The sequence below is a fragment of the Nyctibius grandis genome, chromosome 1 (assembly GCF_013368605.1).
Source record: "Nyctibius grandis isolate bNycGra1 chromosome 1, bNycGra1.pri, whole genome shotgun sequence".
Classification (NCBI taxonomy): Eukaryota; Metazoa; Chordata; class Aves; order Nyctibiiformes; family Nyctibiidae; genus Nyctibius; species Nyctibius grandis.
Window position 1 is genome coordinate 85,053,326 of NC_090658.1, and position 21,780 is coordinate 85,075,105.

The window sequence follows — 21,780 nt, forward strand, 5'->3', positions numbered from 1 at the left end:
TTCCTCCGGCGCCCCGCCCCCCCCCGCCGTGCGGGGCTTCCGGCGGCGCCTGGTGCGGCGGCGGCGGCGCGCGGCCCCGGCTGCTCCGCCCTCCGGATGGGGTAGGGTGGTGGCGCCGCTCGGGCAGGGGAGGGGCGGGCGCGGGGGGGGCCGCGCTGCCCACCGGGGCCCCGCCCCTCGGGACGCGGCCGGAGGGAGGGGGTCGCCTCGGCGGGGCGGCAGGTGACGGGCCCCCCCGCGCCCCCGTCAGGCCTGGCGGTGCGGCCGGCCCTGGTCGGGAGCAGCCCGGTGCGGGTGCCGGTCCTGCACGGGGCGGCCGCAGGTGTGTGCGTGCCCGCCCGGTGGAGGCGGGGGCCGGGCCGCAGGGCCGGCGATGGTTGGGGGGCCCGGGGCGGGCTGCTGTCCGCGCCTCAGGGAGGGGACCCGGAGGGCGGTGGCGGCACCGGGCAGTCCCGCCGGGTGCTGGGCGGGGGTGACCCTGCCGTGCCCGTGGGCCTCGGCGAGACCTACCCCGGGGTGGAGCGCAGGTGGCCGAGGGGTGCGAAGGTGTAGGGGGGAGATGGAGCACGGCGGGAGGAACAACTGTAAGGGCGGAGGGAGGTGGCGGAGCGGGGCAGGCGTCGGGCACCATCTCCCGTGCGGGCCCTCGTCCGCTCGGGGTGCGCCGGGCTCGCCATGGGTGCTCCCTGCTGCACCGTCCCTCTTGTGCTACACGAGTTACGCCTTGTGACCCCAGGTGCCTGAGCACAACACAGCAGAGGCAGGGTAGGAGCTTAACGAGCAATATTTATTTCTTTTAAGGTGTATACTTTGGGGTGCTTCATTTCGTGTGGATTGTTGTTTGTTATCAGTGCAGGCTGACAGTGAGAGATAAATACACGGCCTAATAGCTACCATCAGTGCAGTGAGGAGGCCGGGGACCAGCAAGTAAATGCTAGACAGAATATGACTGTATGGAGAGGTAGTACAACATTGTGAAGAGGAAAATAAGAAGACAAATGCACTTGGATTGCTTATTGAAAGTAGTATTGAACGGGGATATATATAATTTTTTTTTGGCATGAGGAGGAGAGTTTCACCATAGCTGGAAAGGCAGTTGTCTGGTTGGTGAATAACTATGTTACTATGTCCTGTTTCTGCTGTCATGGGATGAAATTGTGAATACTGGGGAGCTGCGTTTGCCAAAACAACCAAAAAGAATAGGTACAATAATCATTAACAGGATGGGTTGCTTGGAAACTGGAAAATAGATTTGTGTACATAAACTTGCTGTAAAAAGAGGCAAAATAGACCAAAGAGATCTAGTGCTTTTGAATGCTTTAGTTTAATTAGTGCCTGTTCCCATGAAATCTATAGAGAAGCCATAAGACATTTTCCTTTGTCAAGGTTTGTTGTGTTTTAAAGAAGGAAATAGTGAGTTACAGTGTTAGAAGGCTTTCTGTATGTATAGCATGAAGGAAAGAAAGGTTAATCTTAATAGAAAAAGGGAATTTGCCCATACAGTTGAAATAGTTGTCAATTAAATAATGATCTCAATAGGAGAGATTGTAAATACTCTGATGGACTGTAATGTATTTTGGAAGAAGGTAGCATCTCTCTCTTAGGAAAGTTTTATTCCAGGTCTAGTCCAATCTGGTTCTCTGGAGTCCCATCGGTCTTGTAAAACTAGAGGTAGCATTTCCACAGCACTTTGAGCAGGTCTGACCTGGGGCTCTTGCAGTCCTACTGTCCCCTTGAGCCAGCACTGACTTCCTGTTAACTGGCAGCCAGTTGGTTCCGGGAGATGGACAGACTGAAAACTACACTTGCTTGCAAGAGTGGTTGGTGTCTGGCTGGATGAGCCCCAGGCCTCATCTGGCTCCCCAGCAGTGCCGGCTGGAGCGGTGGCTGTGAAGCAGAGAGGGATGGGTCTGTGCAGAGCATGAGACGAGAGGGCAGAGCTCAGGCAGCCCCGCGAGAGGCTGGGCACAGGATCCAGGCTGGAAGTGCAAATTGGGCGTGTAGGCGTAGGACAGCACCTCACAACGTCAATGTACATTCACAGCATATTGCTTTCTGTTTCTAATCAAACCATTATGCTCTCTTGTGCTGGTCTGTGGAGGCAGCTGAAGGTCTTGGTATTCAATAGCGCCATTTCAGTCTATTTAATGATATATTGACAGAAAAAAATTATGATATGGAAGAAAGCAAATAAAAGAAAGTAAGTAGAAAGCAGCTGCTTGGGAGGAGGATAATAAGATAAGTTAAAAAACCCCTTTATTAAACTTCAGTTTGGCATAATTGCGCCTGTACAAAAGAAAATGAATGATACGCAGCAGAACAAAGATGCTGCCAGAAGTTGGAAGGTATAGGTGCATAGGGCCAAATGGGTCTCTTAAAAATAATCAAGCAGTTTGGGGGGAGGGCTGTTTGCATGCACATGAGCTGCTCTGTTCCATAGCTGTTTATCTTGATGCTTTGCATAGGCCTGAGTTGGCATTTTTTTCTTTTTTGCAAAGTTAGATCCCTTTAATTGGAGATCAGCTTGACTGGTGGTAGTTCCTGAAAAAAATCTCTCTATATCATCTGGCCCTACTGATCTGTATTTAATGTAATTCTTTCTCTAGCTTATTATCCTTCAGCCTCCTGAGCAATTTTTCATTTGTCTTTTAACTCCATGCAATTCTTAATGCTTCTTTCAAAATGCCAAAAGAAGAGTTCCTATTTGTATTGTAGTCCTAATGCTTACTTATCCTTCTTTTATAATAGTTTTCTGTTTCCTCTTCTTGTAAACTACTAAATCCTATATTGTTTTTAACTCTTTAGAAGTAATTTACCTCCACTTGTATTGTTTAGACTAATACATTTTAATGAATGCTGTATGCTCTGCCCTGTTTCTTACTAGTTAATAATTTCTGAGCTTGTTGACTGATGTCAGCCAAAATTGATGAAGTGGTGTCATTCTCAAGGATATAAAATATTTACAGGTTTTATGAAAATTGTCTCATTGGCAGAGGGGGAATGACCCAAATGAATGTTTCTGCTGATGGAAAATCTGCAGCATGATTGCAAGTCATCTGCTCTGTTAAGACCTGATTTAAACTGGGCAGCTCGTTGATGTACAGCTCTTAGCCAGCCGGTGGTTATGCTGCTCTTTGACAAGCTGGTGGGGAGCACAGCTGGGTTTCACAACAGCCTTGTAAGAGCTCCAGGCTGTGGCCCGAGGAAGCCTGGAGTTTGCAGTGCAGACATGAAGTTGTGTAGGATGTGTATGCGAGATAAGTGATTCACACCTGATCTTGAAGTACCCCAGCTGAATGATTCTTAAAATTGAGCTCTGTAAAGCCATAATTTCCATGGAGCAGCCTTCAAACTGTGTTAATCAGTGAAATTTTGAGTTAGAAGCTGGTGTATATGCTGGTCTACACATGATTCCAGGGCTTGAGAGCAGTAAGTTTGTTGAAGTTTAATGTCTGTTAGCATATTCCGTAAATATGTTTTTTTTTCTTTTTAAAAGGGAAAAATTCACAAGGAGAATGTATTTGTAGTCTTCACTTACATTTTACTGCAGCTCCATGCTGAAAAGATAAACCACCAATTTTCAGTTTGGAGGGGTTTTTTTTTGTTGTTGTTTTTTTAAGGAGGAGAGATTGGAGGTTGTGCTGTTTTTCTCCCCAGTGCCTTTTCTAAAAGGTGGTTCAACAGTATGTTTGGGGGAAATGTGACATTACTGGGTTTTGTCATTCCAGGAGAGCTTGAAGTGGATCCAGCATGTCATCTTTTGCATTCCCTTCTGCAGCGAGTGTCAGGAGTAATTCATGTTGTTGGCAGCTATGTCAAGATGTGAAACTGAATGAAGGACAGGAACTAAACAAAAAAGCTAATAATAGAAGAGGCAAGAAAGTGGGAAGTGAACACTTCGTTAGTAAACTCGCTGTCACGAGTAAGAGGGTCAAATATTGCAGCCTGTCCTTATCTGTTACCACAAGCGCCTTCTTTTTGGCAACGTTCAAGCAAAAGACAGCTGTTTGTACATCTATGTGCATTTTGTGCGTATGGGAAATAAGCAATTTACCAAAGAAACATGCACAGTGGATTTATATAGAGGCACACAGAAGTCACTTTGATTTGTCTACATTTGTTTAATTATGTACCCTTCTTTAAGCTTGTGCTTCCAAAAACTCTGTAAAGCATGGTCTCGCTTGTACCCATTGCAAACATTAAGTATGTGATTTGTCTCCCAGGCAATGTAAGGCATCGTGTTGATTGTTGTTTGATGTGTCATCTGCAACAGGAGAATCACCTCTGTTGGTTTAGTGATTACCACAGTATGTATCCTGTGATAATCTAACTGGCAGCTCTAGTACAGGCTGTTGAAGAAACATTTATTCTATTTTGAGACTCGCTTAGTCGTCCGTTTTGGCCTCTAACAGGTTACAGGCATTGCTCCTTGTTCTTCCCTAGTAAATCCCATGAACAGGCTAATCCGAAGGTCAGTTTGTGAGAAACTGTCTGTGGTGCTGGAGGATGTGAATTCTGGAGTGCTGTTATTGCCCAAGTGTGTTGTGTACTGCTAGCAGAAATCAGAGTACATTCCACGTTGCCTTGTGTGTTGGTAAATCTAACAGTTTGCATCACGCAGGTATGGAGCGGCTGCTAAATATGGGACAAGCATATGTAAGAGGATCTGTACTAGTAGGGAACATGATACAGACCTTCTGTGTCCTGAAGACAACATTCAGCTATAAATATTTCTTCACAGTTGTAAACAGAAAACTTTACTAAAGAGACCTTTAATTTGGGTTTTTCTAATAGTTAAACCTGCTTGCTTGTTTGTTTTACTTGTGATTTGATGTAGGCCATATAAAACACATCGGTATCCTTAATTATTAGTATGTTTTGTGTTGAATTTTTTAGGTGGCCTTGTGTGCAGATCTAGTACATTTTGCGTCTAACTGAATTGTTATTTTCTCTTACCATAAGTAAAATGCTTTCCATGGAGACTTCTGCTTCTGGTGCCAGGACTCTTCTGAAGACTTACTTTGTTGCTTGGCTCAAAGGAAGATGATGTTTTTAATGTATTCTGAACATCCTTCAGGAGGCTGGTGACCCTTCTGTGGTTGGTGAATGCTGTCATGGAGAACTTCAAAGGGTAAAGACAGTATTTTTGTGAGACTGTTTCAAGCTAGTGCTCTGATACAGGAAGCAGTGGGTTAAGTTTTTGGTTTAGATTAACTGCCCAAAACTCTTTTCACTCTTAAAACCATTCACAAATTATGGGAAAAAATTAGAGGAAACCATTTGTTGGAGTAGCTGTCCAGCTTTCTGTATGAGCTGACTTTGAAGGGTGTATTTAGTCTCCACATTATAACATAATGTAGATATACTTGAGCTGTCTTGGAATTAACTCATTCGGGAACTGGGAGCAGTCTTACTGCAAAATGCAAGCAGTGAAGTAACTGAGATTTTGCTGAGCTGTGCACTGCTACAGCCTGACTAGGTACCTGAATGCTTTGTTTACAGTCAGTTTTAGTTTAAGTATTTCAGAACTATACTGCAGATAATTTTAGCTGTACCTTCAGATACTCTTCTACAGTTGTTTACTGCAAGGGCCAGATTTCATTTCATACTTGATTTCATTTCCATAAGTCAGTGCAAGATTTTTTCTCTTAATAAATCCCTAAAAATAATGCTTAATTTAACCATTAGTCTTTTTGTTGCTTGAGGGCTAGTTTTGGCTAATGTTTCTTCATAGTCTTCTCATTTTTTAAACACAATAAATAGGAAGCTATACTTAATAGCTTCCAACTAAATAATTGTCTTAAAATGTAATAGTTTATTAATGTTTTAGTAGCAGTACTTTGTTTAAGAGGATACTCTAAAGCATACTGTTTGCTTTCTAAGAATGTTTTATCTTCACACTATGTTTATTCATTCTGTTTTATCAGCTCTTTTCCAAAACACCACGAGCAGTTAATGCACTTTATAAAAGACTCCTGACCTTTTGCATCTTCCTAAGCCCTATCTAGATGTCACCAGTGTTTCCCATGTTAACAGTTCTGAGCATGTTTTACTATATGTGCCTTCGGCGCCGAGCTAGGACAGCGACAAGAGGAGAAATGAACAGCCGGAGGGCTATTGAATCAAACACCCGAGCCTTACCTATCAATGTTGAAATAGTTCAGTACGCCAAAGAAGTGTTGGATTTCAGCTCTCACTATGGTAGTGAAAACAGCATGTCATATACCATGTGGAATTTAGCAGGTATTCCAAATGTGTACCCTAGTTCTGGTGACTTCACTCAGACTGCCGTCTTTCGAACTTATGGGACGTGGTGGGATCATTGCCCTAGCGCTCGGCTGCCGTTCAAGAGGACACCACCCACCTTTTGTAGCCAGGACTATGTGGAACTTGCTTTTGAGGAACAAGTTTATCCCACTGCAGTGCACATTCTGGAAACGTATCATCCTGGAGCTGTAGTCAGGATTTTGGCATGCTCTGCAAATCCTTACTCACAAAATCCACCAGCTGAAGTAAGGTAATTTTTTTTTTCTCCTTTATACTTTCCTGTCAGGTGTTGAATGCTACAAATAATGCTGTTTAGCGAACTTTACTTCCTAGTGTTTCTCTGTTTTGTATCTGACCCACTAATGTTTTCTTTATTTCTGCATGTTTTTAAAACTGTGGTGACATGTTTTTACAGAACCTTCAGAGGTGTAGATTTTTTGGTAGGAATTAATGCAGATCCGAATATCAGATTTAATTTGTGTGATCACAGTTTTCATGTTGGAATTTTTATGAGCAATAATTACTGTGTATGTAGAAAAATCACTTTTGAAATGGCAGTTCTGAGTTCTTCTCTTTCTCCAATAAGAAAAGCAAATTGTGTAGAAGAGGCTGAGGATTCACAGTTGCTGTATCATCCTGCTTCAAGTAGCCATGAAGTATTTCTTCTCTCAGCATGCCTTAGGGTGTAGACTCATAGAATCATAGAATGGTTTGGGTTGGAAGGGACCTTAAAGATCATCTAGTTCCAAACCTCCTGCCACAGGCAGGGACACCTTTCCACTAGACCAGGTTGCTCAAAGCCTCATCCAGTCTGGCCTTAAACACTGCCAGGGAGGAGGCATCCACAACTTCTCTGGGCAACCTGTTCCACGGTCTTATCACCCTCACAGTAAAGAATTTCTTCCTAATATCTGATCTAAATCTACCCTCTTTCAGTTTAAAACCGTTCCCCCTCGTCCTGTCACTACAGGCCCTGGTAACAAGTCCCTCTCCCGCTTTCTTGTAGGCCCTCTTCACGTACTGGAAGGCTGCTATAAGGTCTCCCCAGAGCCTTCTCTTCTTCAGGCTGTATGTATAGTACAATCAGGCACTATAACTATTCATATGGAAATGAGGCCAAAACCAGAAGCACAGAACAGTTGTACAAAAAGTAATGCCATTTGTCTGATCTTTATTTTTGGTCTGATCAAAGGGTGTGAGCTGCACTTCATTTTTACACTTGCTTCATAGACTAAAAGAAGCTGATTTGATCCTGTTGGTTTTCCTCCCAGGAGGAACTCCTGATGAAATTCCAGTTGAGGGGGCAAGAAGATGGGGACCTGGGGAATGATAAGATAATAAAAAAAAACACTGTATAGGGTGTGAAGCTCTTAGTGAGGAGATGAGGAAATAGAAATGGAAGGAGAAAGAGAACAGGTAAAAGCACACAGGGGGGAAAAACATTGGGGAAAAGCTATCAGTATATGCAATCAAAGTACTCCATGTACATCAAAAAGAGATTAAATGGTACCAAACCCATAAAGGAAAGGAGAACCAATAGAAGAAAGACTTAACAAAATGTATCCTGTAGAAAAATAACATGCCAGCAAATTCTATATTCCTTTAAAATGCACACTTTAGCGATATAAGCAGTGTTAGTTTATATGCTGGGTGTTTTTTTCCCCTCACGTGCCTTTTACAAACACAGTTAAAAAGCATGATTTTAGATCTAACTTAGTATCACATGCTTCCTAATACTAGGCTGTTGATGTTTATTCCTAAACCTTAGAAAATCAAGTGCCATGTTACATGTTCAGAATTCCCAATTAATCTATTTTATGTGATTCTATCATCTGTTGTTGTTTAGTGCAGTTGTTTGTTTTACAGCTCTCTAATGAGTATATACTGTATAGCTCTAAAGTAAACATCCGAATTCAAGAAACGGTGATAGGTCAAGCTAATAATAATAGGCCACCTCACTTGAGAAGTAGGAGTGCATTTGGCACTGTAATACAGAACTTATTTATAGGATAGTATGTGGTGAAGGCAGCTTTTAAGATTTTTGAACTTGGAACCTAATGTGAAATGACTTTTGGCCAATTACTCTGTGAACTTTCGTTTTACTTTTTTATGTTATGATGTAGATTCTACTTCTTTATGATGTAGCACAGATTTATGTAGAGATCATTTCTGTAAGTGTTGATAATATTGCGTTAGAGTAATAGTAAGATAGTGTGCTGCAGGGCAATACAAGGATATAGTTCTGAGTAATAAGCTAATGCTATTTTTTGTAAAATATCTGCTTAGGTTTTCGTTCATAAAACAATACCCTTTTTTTTAGTTTTGTGTAAAGACCAAGAAGTGTTGAAGGAAAGCTCAAGAAATGTTAGCTAACTAAAGTAGCTATTTAGTAAGATGCACTAAAAAAAAGAAAATTATTCAGAGAGCTAAAAGAAGATGGAAGCAAAAATACTAATATAAAACTTTTTGGGATGTGCTTTATGACTGCTCCTGGGGCATGGTCAGAGTGAGGGCTCAGACTTTCACTTCTTCATAAAAAAGGATGATGTTTCTGTAGGACCCTGCTTTCTAATTCGTAGGCAGGAGTATCTTCTGTTCTGCCTACCTAAGTTAACATTTTTGGTTAGAAGAAGGTTGTCTCAGGGAGCCTCAGAACCAATTATCTATGCTTCATCTTCAGTACTTGCCAGTCTTGATGCTAGACAAGTGTTAGAGGGACTTTTTTTTTTTCTTTTGTCTTACCTTTCCTCATCAGGAGTTGTCTGTTCAGAGCTGCACATTTGGTTTGTCTCCTCCTTTCTTCTGAAAGAGACAAACATGTCTTATGCACAGTGTCTTGAAGGGAAGATGAAGGAACCCTTGCTCCACATGAGATATGCAGTATTTTTTCTCTGTCCGTTTGCTCACCTTTATGAGGGGAATATGAAGACTTACAAGAATGCAGTCTCTCTTCTGCTTCAGTTCTTGGTCCCTTGTTTTCACTTCCAAAAATTCTCTGAGATGTCAACTAAGAATCATTTTTTGATCTCAGGTGATTTTGTGTTTAACTGATGTTTTGGACTTGAAGAACTGCTATACTATTTTCTTCTGTTAAAAAAGGCCGTGTCCCAGTTACTGAAAGGGCACTTACAACCTTGTTTTCCTCTTCTGACTATTTTGCTGCTTGATTTAAATCACCTTAAAATGCTGCTTTGTTTTATCTGCTGATTCTGGATCTGTTTCTTCCTGAACACTAATGTAGAAAGGACAGGTCATTAGAAAGGTTCCTCTTTACCAGTTCTTACTTTGGTATAAAAAGAAGGTCAAATTAATGGTGGAGTCAGAATGGTTGAGAGGAGAAAGCCTGTTGAGACTTGTTTAAATGTTATACTTAGTGGATTTTACTAGTCCAGATGAGTAATCTTTTTTGTCTTTGTTTAGTATTTAAAACATCATCTCATCCAAGACTTGTGTGCAAAAGTTTCTAACCTACAAGAGGCTATGTGAGGACTTGGTGTACTGCAGTCCATGCTCATGAGGACTTCATGTATTCTTGTAGAAGAATGACTATAGCCCACATAGCTAGCTCTGTGGCTCACTTTATGCTTCAGTCGCATGAAAGAACAACTTATGCAGGTGTTTAGAAAAAGGTCTTTAGTCGTGTTTAGTCGTGTCCAAAGAAGGGCAACGAAGCTGGTGAAGGGTCTGGAAAACAAGTCTTCTGAGGAGTGGAACTGAGTCTTCTGAGGGAACTGGAGTTGTTTAGTCTAGAGAAAAGGAGGCTGAGGGTGGACTTTATTGCTGTCTACAAGTACCTGAAAGGAGGTTGTAGCGAGGAGGGTGTTTGTCTCCCAAGTAACAAGCGATAGGACAAGAGGAAACGGCCTCAAGTTGCACCAGGGGAGGTTTAGATTGGATATTAGGAAAAATTTATTCACGGAAAGGGTTATCAAGCATTGGAACAGGCTGCCCGGGGAAGTGGTGGAGTCACCATCCCTGGAGGTATTTAAAAGATGAGTAGTAGTGGTAGACTTGGCAGTGCTGGGTTAATGGTTGGACTTGATGATCATAAAGGTCCTTTCCGACCAAAATGATTCTATGATTCTGTTCTATGTTCCTCTGTTGCTAGTGCGTTGAATACTACTATCAGTTACAGCTTTGTATGACACTGTCTCAGATGAGCTTTATTCAGGGTCATTTTAGAGGTGGGATCACCTCTTCATGGAATGGGAATAAACATTTATTTTTCAGAATGGAATGTAATTGTTCCTAAATAATTCTAATGCTTAAAACACGTCAGTTAATTTGAAGTTTTTTCATTATGGTTTAACCAGCTTCCAGCAATTTGAGGATTCTGTGTCCTCTCATATCTTTTGCTGCTTTAAATACAGAAGACATCACTCTTCTCTGCATAAACAAATTTTTTAAAATAATAAATGTAAGAGAAACTGCTGTCATTACACATGGAGATCTTTTGTTAGTGCCACTCACACCTTGACTGTTGAGAAGTCTTTGGTAATTTCTTAAACTATACTAACATATGTTAGTGTTCGTGTACAAATTTCTTACATGAATTACCTGAGCGCACAAAATCCAAGCAAAAATTAATCTGAGATTAAGGGAATATTGTAGCATATAGTCTCAGTTTTTATGTGGTGAAGAAATCCCTCCGTTTTTTGTGTTGTGTTGTGCTATGATTATTATACTAGTGTAGCCTGAAGATTTTGTACTGTGGTGCACATTCTGTGTACTTAGGGTTTGATGAGTCCCTCTTTGGCCAGTGGAAGAGGCAGAGCTCCACAAAGGCGCAATATGGACACTGCACCTGACAGTGGTGTGAGCTGAACCCAGCCAAGAGTATTCTCTTTGTTTCTCATAGTGTATCAGATTGATGGACAAGATATAGCTAGCTTCTATGATGAGGAAAATGTTTTCTTTCCTGTTTCTTTTTCCTCCTCATTTACCCAGAAGGCTTACTCTTGTCGATCCCTAATGGCATCTTTGGTGTCAGCCCTTTTGAAATGTTCTAATACCCCTAACAGGTAGCTGCTGTCAGACAGGAAGAGTTTGTGTATGCTTAAATGGGAGCTTTCAAGTCAGAAAAATTTTTTTCAGAAGTTTTTCAATTTTTTCCTTTTACAAAAATAACTTCGCTTTTTAAATTTGGAATATAAAAGAAAAAATTCGTCCTTGTTCTTCTTCTGTCGTGGTCTTTTCTTAACTTAATTTGACAGTTTCTCTTATCTCATGTACCTTATAGTGACACCACATATTCATATGCTTTTATAAAAGCTCAAAACCAGAGATTCCTAACTAGCCTGGGATGCGTGGCAGTGCTTGGGGTGATGTTGCACAGCATATATCCTTACTGCTATGCAATGATTGCTTCTTTAGTAGATTGGAGATTGTTTTGTGATTCCTTTTTTCTTGTTTTCCACAGATAAAGTATAACACTTATTAGGTTGTTTCTCACAGGTGAAATACCGTGATCATTTGCCTGGCTGGGAGCAGTTCCAGAAGTACCAGTGGCAGCATTCGGCCTTGTGTGTTCCCACCATTTGTTTTTATTTAATTTCTTTCATGTCATTTAGAATTTTGCTAGATGCTCTTTTGAGCAAAATTCTGAATTTGATTTGTAGATGAGCAGCTTGGCTCAATATTTCCTAGCTTAGGTGTGTTTGCTGCATGCAAGGTTCCTTTCTGGAGGTCTTGAAGCCTGTAGAGGCAGAAGCTGCTACAACCAGAGGAGCAGGTTAAGGAAGATGGACAAAGTAAAAGGCTCCCTCTCCTATTAGGAAGTTCATTGCATTTAGGCAATAGGCTCTCTCTCTGGAAGTCTAATCCAAGTGGGAATGTTGTAGACTTATTTGCTGGCAGCCAGGATTGGGTTCAAAATGTTTGATGAAAAAAAGATCCCCCCTTCTGATAAAGTGGACCCACAAAGGCGTTGTACTGAACGTAAAATACCGTGAGTCTCTTGCTTATAGAGCACGACATTCAGATGGTTCTTTCGCTCTACCTTTTGTTCCCTGTGAATCTTGCATGAAGGCACCCAAAACACTGCTGATACCATCAACACATTAGGGCGTGATAAAGGACCTTCAGGGCTGTATGTCACCTATGTGTAACACACAACTACACAACTTAAGTTCTAGTCATTTGCATCCTTACTTATAACTTATTTTGACATCTTCAGGGAAACTGCTTTTTCTTGTCCAGATGACTGTCATAGAAGAATGAATTCTGGGTTCATGGGACAGAGTCATTTTTGAGAAACCCATAAAAAGCTCACGTGAACAGGGCAGTTACTTGAAATCTCTTTTGCTGTTTTAAATGCCCTTAGCATTCTTCAAGTCCTGTCTACTCTGTCTGGTATTTCAGAATTGAACTCTCAAAGTAGAAATAAAAATCTGCTTCATATTCCCCCATAGTAATTGGACTGCTGTGAGCTCTGCTTATCACCTTGGTCCGAATGGTTCTAAAATTGTTCTCATGATCAGTCTTCCCTGCCTTTTGTAGTTACCAACTCACACCTGTGGCCAGGGGTGCGCTTTCCAGGTTATGTAGTACCTAGTGTGCTGAAGCATCCCTGGCATGTTAGCAGGTAGGAGACATTTTCTTGTAGGTAGCCTACAGATTATTTACAGAGGACTTGCTTGGATAAGAGCAGATGGGATGTATTATAATCACATACCATGATGATTGTTGCAGAAGTTGCAATTTCAGCCAAGGTGTGGTCATATTATTCTGTGAGTTTCCTTATGTTCTCCTTGTTGGTCTATCTGAAACTTTCCCTGCTTTTGGCTTTTAACATACCTGTAAGTTTCTTGGAACAGGGTGGTTTTTTGTGCTTGAATAGCACATAGTGCTTTATTCACTTTCTACTCCAATCTCAGTTTTACAATGCAAAAAATCTCAGCAGATTGCAAGCAAAGTTTAATCTTGTCTTGCTGGAGAAAAAGTGATTACTTTTCCTAGGAGCTACTTTTCCAAAGAATCTTTCTTATTATATATTTTCTTCAGAAGTAACCAGGTCTACTGAGACATCATCTTAGCCATTAAAAAGCTTTCCAATAGCATTAGGTCAACAAAAAATTAAATAAGCATTCAATGTGTGCTCTAATTTGACACAAACCTTGCAAGTATGGTTCTCGGCCTAAAAATCACTAGACTGGTGAGGGAAGGAGAATGGAAATTTATTTTTTTACCACATAGGTGTATGGAGTCTTTAGTATCAGAAAATTGAGCAGAATGAGTTCCTGGCTGTCTTCATGAGGTAGAGAGAAATCTAATGGGAAAACTGAGTCCATTAAAGCCGAATGGAAAAACTTCTCTTAAAGTCCTTGTTTTCTTTAATCATTAGAGAAGATAATACAGATGTTACTGCCTCTCATTTAAGGTTTGCATGGCAGTGTAAAGACTGAGGCTTTCTAGCACATTGCTGGTGAAACCTTCTCACCAAAATGCTGTCATTGCAGCATCTTTGATCAGCTGTTACTGGATATCTGCAAGACTTGAGGACAAACAATGTCCTACCTTCAGCCATTTGATTCTGCTTGGTTTTTTGAGAGCTACCTAATTAACTCAAAGTACGAGGGGGAAGGAACATTCCTTTGTCTTCTTTACACGTATTTGTTGGGGTTCAGTTTATCTTCGTTTTGGGTTAAATAGTTTTTCAAGCATCTTAAGCTTGGAACAAATGCAGGCAACCTTATTAGGGAAGCTGATTTTTGGATGTACCCTCAAACCAGGGCTGACTGTCAAAATGCCCTTCTTCCAAAGGATTTTGAAATGGATGGCCATAACAAAAAAAAAAGCTCCAGAACGGAAGAAATGCAGCTCTTACTGAAGCCTCTTGGAAATTTAGACTTTTTTGATCCATTTCCAACTGTGGAGTGTTCGCTCCCATTCTGATTACATGTAGCCCATTTAAGTGTAAAAGTGCTGATCCTAGATGAAGAGGTGTCTTCCAATTGCAGTAATGGGTGTATTAAGAGTATGCCTACACTGGGAAGAATATACCAGCCCTGAGTCAGAGCAGTTGTGTTCTTGTGTGTAGTGCCACCAAGGGAGAGAACATCATCAATTCAACCTGACAGACTTGAGGTTTCCCGGTTACAACAACAGCGAACTCCTTTAAAGGTAGATTGGTGGGCAGTTGATGTAAGGAAAACAGTATGATGAGGACAGTGGAAAATAGTCACAGATCTTGTTCATCAGCACTTGGTATGTAATGTGGAGTTTCACAAGATTGTAAAAAGTTGTGCTATGCGTCTTTCCTTTACTCTTCTCTAGTTTATTACAAAGACTGGGAACTAGAGACACTGCCTGCTGAATGAGGTTGTTACTCTGCAATTTGATGAACCTAGATCTCCAGATGCATTATGTTTTTCCAGAGCTCTGCTACTGCTAGATACTCCTCTCTCCAGGGCACTAAAGGAGAAGTCAATAACTGAGACACATTCTGTTAAAAGTTGATGGTCCAGCATATACTAAATTAGTGAAAAAATAGCCTTGAGTTTCCCTAAGGATCATTTGAGTGGGTACATGGAAGTGTCTAAGCAAAATGTCAGATGGTGATCTGGATGTGTTAAAGAAAGGTCATGTGCATTGCCAACATTAAGTATTTGCTTAGGGAATCGACCTGTGCAAGAGGGCATGACAGCAGGACTACATCTGTTACTTTTTGCCATGAGTTGACATTCATTTCCTAAATGAATGAAATCTTCTCTTAGTAATAAGTCTCTCTTGTAAGAACTATTGACCTTAGGATAGAGTCATCCACTCTCCTACATTGGTACTTTCTGATGTGCCATATATTCATCAGTCCTGCATGTTTGTTTTTAGTTCATGACTTTTTTTTTTCCTTTGACAGAAGACTTCTGCAGGCCTCCCATTCTACTGTAAGGTATTTGTGGAGAATGGCATGATGTAAGATAGGAAAATTTATCTGTGCATACCTGTAAATGTCCATCGTGAAATGGAAGTTTCAGCCGCTACGGATTAATTTTCCTATCCTTGAAATAGTAGCAAATATCAAGCTTCTAAGCCTGATTTATACAGTGTACTATGTTTTAATGAAAGTCCTTACGTTTGTTATACTTTATGTCATGATGGACAAAGTTTAAGTGTTTGGTTCTGGAAAATAAAGCATGTTTGATTTTTTTTTTCTTTTTTTTTTTTTTTTTTTTTTTTAGTTAATTTTTTTGCCCCCCTGTATCTTCTGCAGTACCTGGCAGCGTTGAGCAATACTTGTAAGTTCAGAGTAGTGATATCTGGTAGGGAAAGCCAAGATGCTGAGGTACTAGGGAGCAGATACAGCGTTTCTGACACCCGTGTGACCGGACAAGTAGCCTGAGAGAAATCCTTGAAGATGCGACTAGGGCGGTAGGAAAGAGATGGAGTAAGTGTGGAAGCATTTGGGTAATGCACACAGGATGCAGAGATTGCTGTAAGTGTACTGTCAAAGGAAGTAGCAGCAGTGGCTGCTGGAGGCTTCCTTCTTTAGGAATTAACTAGACCCGAGGGAAGAAAAGATGGGCATCAGTGACTGAAGGACGTCTAAAATCCATTCACTGGATGAGGACCCATGCAGATACAAAGAGCATGTTTCTGTTTTCAGGTGTTTTGGCAAGTTTGAGAGCACTGAATACCTAATAAATATAAGACTTGATTCTCCAGATGACTCAATTGGCAGCAGGTTTCACTGTCAGTTACTGGAGGAGATTTGAGGTCTGTGTGTGAAAGGAAGGATGTAGGTGTGGAAGTTCTGTGCATGGCCTGAACCTCCTTCTGTCACTGGACTAAAGAGGAGAAAAACTTTTTTAGCAGTTTGGAAATTCTAATGTTTTTTGCAAAGGACCCTTTCAAAGCTGACTTGAAGATTCTATTTTCTTTGATAATTTGACAGTGAATTACTTCTAAAAGGAATAGTTTGCTTGCCTAGACGGATAAACAAAGTAAAGTTTAGTTTATTTTTTTAATAATTCACAATGCTGCAATGTGAACAGGTTTGGTGTTAAAGAGTCTGAGCTATGGGGTTTTTTCTTTTGTATTTTTTTTGTGAAAACCTTTTGTGGGAAATAAGAGAGGTCAGCTGACTGTATACAATTTGGGTTACATGGCAAGACTGTTCCCTGCGTACACTAACACGCCATCGTTGTGAAGACATCTGTAATCCATTTGTTATGATTACCTTACCTTAGAACAACTGGTGCATGAATAACAGTACCCTAACACAAGCGCGTAACTATGAGTATACAGCTTGTTTTGTTAGTTAGCAATGCAGAGAAAATATGCTAAGGTCATGAATTAGTGTGCCCTGTTGAATTCATCCTTAGGATATATACTAAATCTGGGGAAAACAGAACAATGATGACTGTCTTTTCAACCATGTTTCTCACTTGTTAAATACTTCTGACAAAGAAGCACTCTTACTGTATTCAGGAATTGCTTTAGTAATTTTGATTTTCATCTCTATACTGTCTGTCTGTGCAATTTTTCTTTCACAGATGGGAAATCCTTTGGTCTGAGGCACCTACAAAGGTGAATGGTCCCCAGGCTCGGCAATTCACGCCTTGTATCAAACAGATAAACTTTCCCACAAACTTAATACGACTGGAGGTGAACAGCTCTCTTCTGGACTATTACACTGAATTGGATGCAGTGGTATTACACGGTGTGAAAGAGAGACCTGTGCTTTCACTTAAGACTTCGATGATTGATATGAATGATATTGACGAAGATGAGGATGAAGAGAAGTATGGCTGTGGAATGGATACCTTTAATAAACAGTTTAGCATTGTTACCCTCAGGGAATGGTCGACTAACGGATATTTTGATAAACTGCCTTATGAGGTAAGAAAAGCATATTTATACTCAATGTATGTATCTTCATCATAAGGGTGCAGAGGTTCTTTGTAGGATACTGGTCAAAATTATTATTTTTTCCGGTTAGAGTTCTCTGCATTCTTTTCTGAGTCTCCTGCTGTTATTGTATAGTTATGCCTGAATTATATAAGTGTCTGCTTCATGGATGGATATTAGCAAGCCATTTTGCTGGTATTTGCATAGTTATTGCACTTTATTTCTCAGGAATCTATCCACTCCCAGTTTTTACATCGGTTATTCTAGCCTTGAGTTTCTAACTCTTGAACTTAGAAGCTTCTGACAGTTTTTTCCAGTAGTTTTAGTCCTCATGCTTGACAAAGAAGATATATAAAAGAGATATGAAAAGACCAAATCAATATCTGGAAGTGGAAATAGTTTGTAATAGGCTAGAAGTTTCTTTGCCTGTTATCTGTCTTGCAAAAACCCGGAACTTTGTTCTTGAAACTGCCAGAATATTTTCATATTATTATGAAATAAGCTTGTTCCATCTAGCTAAGTTTTGAATCATGATAGAAAGTGTTATAGCTGGACTTCTGTATACTGTCTTGTTTTGATGTTTGCTACTTTTTATTCTATCATTAGCGCAGAAAACAGTTGTGAAGAAACTACTCCTCTCAGATCCCCTGGCAGTGGAGCAGTTGCAAGTGTGCTCAGAGTCAGTATAGATAAATATTTCCTTTCCTGTAACTTCACAATCTCATTATACTAGAAATATGATTGCTGAATATTGTGTGCAGGCCAGGAAATTCTCTGTGGGGTGTAGCTGTTAATGGAGGCTAGTACCCTAGTTAGAGTAAGAATTGAGAGATGAAATAGCTATCTTCACCTCTGCTGTAATAAACTGGGTTTGCACATAGTGGAGAAGAGCCTTCACTTGCCGGTCAGACCTCTGGACTTGGGCAGAGACGTGATTGTTCCTGCTCTTCAGTATACTGCAGTCTGGCAAAAGAAGCAAGTGTTTGTTTACTGCAGTAACTCATCAAATGCTCAGAGTGCTTGTGGCTTCAATCAGACTCGCTTTTGAAAGCAAAAGGAGGGTGGTGAGAGATGCTGTCGCTGATTGCAGGGCACTTTCAGAAATACGTGATCTGATCAAATAGTATTTTGGTTTTGTTACATCTTTTGTCTCTAAGTACCCCAGTCTGGCGTGTGTGGTTGGGTGACCATGTGCCCTAGTAACCTGCAGAAGTTTGCTGTGCTTGTAAAGAGGAAAGAGGAAGAGAATGTAGCAACTCTCTCCATCTTTCTCCTGTGTATTTGTCTTCTCTTTTCAGTCTTCAGTTCTTGAGTTTGTTTGTTTTTGTTGCTGCAGTGGAATAATAAATGAGGATACTAAATTCATCCTGAGTTAGCTCTAGTGGTGTTTTCTTTTCCCCAGAGTCCAATAGTGTTTAATATATTTTACTGTTGGTGCTTGTGTATCAGTACTGAAGTAAAGAAAGTACTTTGCGTATGCAAAGGTGCAGTTGATTCTAGAGCATCTTAAAACATAGAACTGTTTGAAAGTTTGAAAATGTGTTGGTTTTAGTCATTTGAAGAAATTAATTGTAGAGAAAACGTGACTTAAATCTAGGAAGTCTTGTTTGAAAAGGCTGGATAGATTGATATGGAGTATAGTAGACTACCAGAGAGATTGATTAATCTCTTTTCTGTTCCATGTGATTATACATATTAAGATTATAATTTAGGAAATATTTGTGTATTCCTGTTACTTCTATGAATTTATGTCTCCGTATACTTTATTGTGCTTTTCTGCTTTCCTCTTTGTGTACCAGCTTCCTTTTTTATTCATTTTTTAACATGTTAGATTTCATGAATGCATTTATATGGTCTGTCAATATGAAGCGCATTTTTTTTCTTCTGCTTTGATTTAAAGAAACTGAAAATATGGGTGGAATGTTTATCAGAAAACTACAAAAGACTATTTCTGGACTGGTTTTGTGACAGCAGAAGTCCCAGTCTCCTACTTTCTTGGTCCAGCTGGAAGGTTTGGGTATCAGAACAACAAAAATGTTGTACTTTGTAGTATAACAGTTTTTTATTGCATCAGATATGGGAACAGTACTCTGCGTGCTGTCTTCAAGACTGACAAGCGTCAGATTTTTCTGGGAAGTGTTCAAACCTTGTAATGATGAAGTAAGGCAACTGCTGACTCCTTCCAGTTTTGATTGATATATTACATGAAAAATTGTATCATTTTACACATTCATGTTGATTGTGAACGTATAACTGTCCTAAGTCTTCATACATATGCCTATTCCTTATTTGAGCTGTTTCAGGCTTACATACTACCCTCCATAATTCATAAAATACACAGGCTGAATGGTCTTCTGTGCTAGCCTTGAAGTAGGCAGCAGTTCCTCCAGCCTTTGCTTTACCTTTGCCTTCGTTGTCTTTCTGAAACTTCCATGGACTACCCTTTCATAGACTGTGGTGTTCTTCAAAAGGGCATTAGGAATGGCTTGCTGTGGTGTGAGCTCTGAAAACATTGTAAGAGTCTAGATTACTTCTGCCAACAAGAGAAAAATGCTCTACTGCTGGGGCACAGGCTTCCTTAGAAGAAAGTGTGAAATCTTGGATGAACTAGGTGAGAGAATTTTCCTTCCCTGCTCATGGATGGTGTTAACCAACCCTTAGTAGCAGTGAAGTACTTGTACTATCATCTGTTCTCCAGAATTACCAATAAAATTGAGGAAGGATTTTCTAGGAGACACTTCATGTCCTTGCCTTTCTTCCCAGTTATCTTTGACTAACTTGTGCTGCTGGTGAAGTGGAAGGAGTAAGGCATTAGTCTTAGTTGGCTTTGCAGGAGTGCTTGAGACCTGAAGGCCTGAACAACTTAAAAGCCTTTGAGAAAGGTGAGGAGTACCTGCCACAGTGTACATGTTGTGCAGTTTGAGACTCACCAGGATGTGCCAGGTACCAAGAACATAACTTCTAGTCTCCAGAGAAGGAGAGTCAGGAGAAATTCTGCATGCTGCTGTCCAAAAGATATTTTTTGTATAAATTTTGATATAGAAAGATATAAATGACATCTTTGTCATTCCTTGAAGCCAATTTTTCCTAAAGCTGCCTACAAGATTTATGAGCTGTTCACGGCTACTGGGGAAGTGATTTTCACCACTAAGTGTAGATTTGACACCTATGTTCCAGGAAAACTGGTCTTAAATGTAAGATCTGCATCCCTTAAATGATACTTAGGTAGAAGAGTCGGAGCAATAAGCAGGAGCATTTTTAAGTGCTGAGCACTTTTTTCCCCTCAACAGTAAACTTCTTACATCTTTCCAGAACAAATATTTGTAGGCTTTCAGACAGTCAGCAAGATTTTATGCCTTTCTTTGGAAAGAGAAACTCTTAAGGGTCTTAAAAGCTGTCTTAACAGCTGATAACCATATGGCACAAGATTCCCTTCAGTTAATGGCCAATATACTGCCAGTTGCTATAGCAGACTAGGCTCTGAGCAATGGCACATGGAGAAGATCTCTCCAACTTTAGTCCACCTGGAGTCTTGATTATTTGATTGTGCAGTCTGTCAGTAAGATCCTTTTCTGTTCTCTGAATCAAGAAGGGGCTTAAAACTTTGACAGTCTTGTGTTGCTGAGAGGATCAGAGTCTATAGCCTGGTGATGTAAAGCCCACTCTGCCAAAGCATGTTATGTGAGTAGAATAAAGAGAAACTTAAATGGTTGTGTTTTGTGAAACAGTTCCAAGATCCACTTTCCATGCGTTCACATGCGCTATTACGTGTGTATGCATTTGCTGGTGCAAGCTATAGGATCGAGGAACTAGGGACTGCGTTTGCTTAAGCTATGTTGAGGACTGTCAAAAGCCCTAGAATACCATCTTCTTCCTGCCTTCTTTCTGCCTTTTTGTGCACATGTGGTTTGTCCTTTATCTGAGCATGTCTTCGTATCAATTCTAAGTAATTATAGTCTAAGCTGTGGCAGCTCTAGCTGCAGAATGAAAAAATCGCAGGTCATTCATTTGCTTGTTTCTGAATGAGTGGTTTGCATAGGCCAATGTATTTTCATATTGGAGGGGCTCAAGTTGAAGAACTGAAAGAGGTAATTTGTAGAAAGTGCAGATATTCTAGGTTTGACCAACATCCAAGCATTGCTTTCTGACCAAATCCGGTTCTGTGTTATTCTGCTCTAGCCACAGAAAGTATTTTATTGGGTACAAATGGTTATTGCTTGCTGTTATTCAGAAAAAAAGCTTAAAAAAGCTGGAGAAACTTTTGGGTAGGTAAGGAGCTACACCACAGGTAAAGTTTTACCCCATGTATTGAAGAGTGTGATGGAGATCCTGTCTGAGCTTATAAGTGAACTTTGCAGTGGGTGAGATGTCTGTTTTTTTAAGATGTTATATTTTTTAATTGATAATTCAAAATATATGCGTGTATGTAAGATGCTGCAATCAGGGACTATGATGATAAAACACACATGGATCAGGTATGAATCAGGAACTTTTTTCTGCTGAAACAGCACACGATAAATTGTATAGTGCTGTTTGTTGAATTGTGGGTAATTATGATTTGGAAACCTCCAGGTTTTGGAGGTTTTCACTGTAGTGGGTGTTGGCCTCACCACATCTCTGAAGCTGGCATGTGCCATGTTTGCCCTGGAAATGGGAAAGAAAGTACTT

The 21,780-nt window shown here is 40.5% G+C and overlaps 1 protein-coding gene across 4 annotated transcripts in view; it reads left to right on the forward strand.

The window, feature by feature from the left end:
• The first annotated feature begins 204 nt into the window (after nt 1–204).
• FBXL4 (F-box and leucine rich repeat protein 4) overlaps nt 205–21,780 on the forward strand; it is a 66,477-nt gene continuing 44,901 nt past the window's right edge. For 3 of the 4 annotated variants that reach the window (XR_011048011.1, XM_068398990.1, XM_068398970.1), the window contains exons 1-4: nt 205–322; nt 4,963–5,131; nt 5,928–6,517; nt 16,758–17,103. Coding sequence is in view for 3 of the 4 variants with exons in the window: in XM_068398990.1 (XP_068255091.1) it covers nt 6,009–6,517; nt 16,758–17,103 (855 nt within the window). In the remaining variant the exon portion in view is untranslated. Of the gene's footprint in view, nt 323–440; nt 766–4,962; nt 5,132–5,927; nt 6,518–16,757; nt 17,104–21,780 lie in introns of those variants that run through there. The other variant, XM_068398979.1, reaches the window with a different exon arrangement.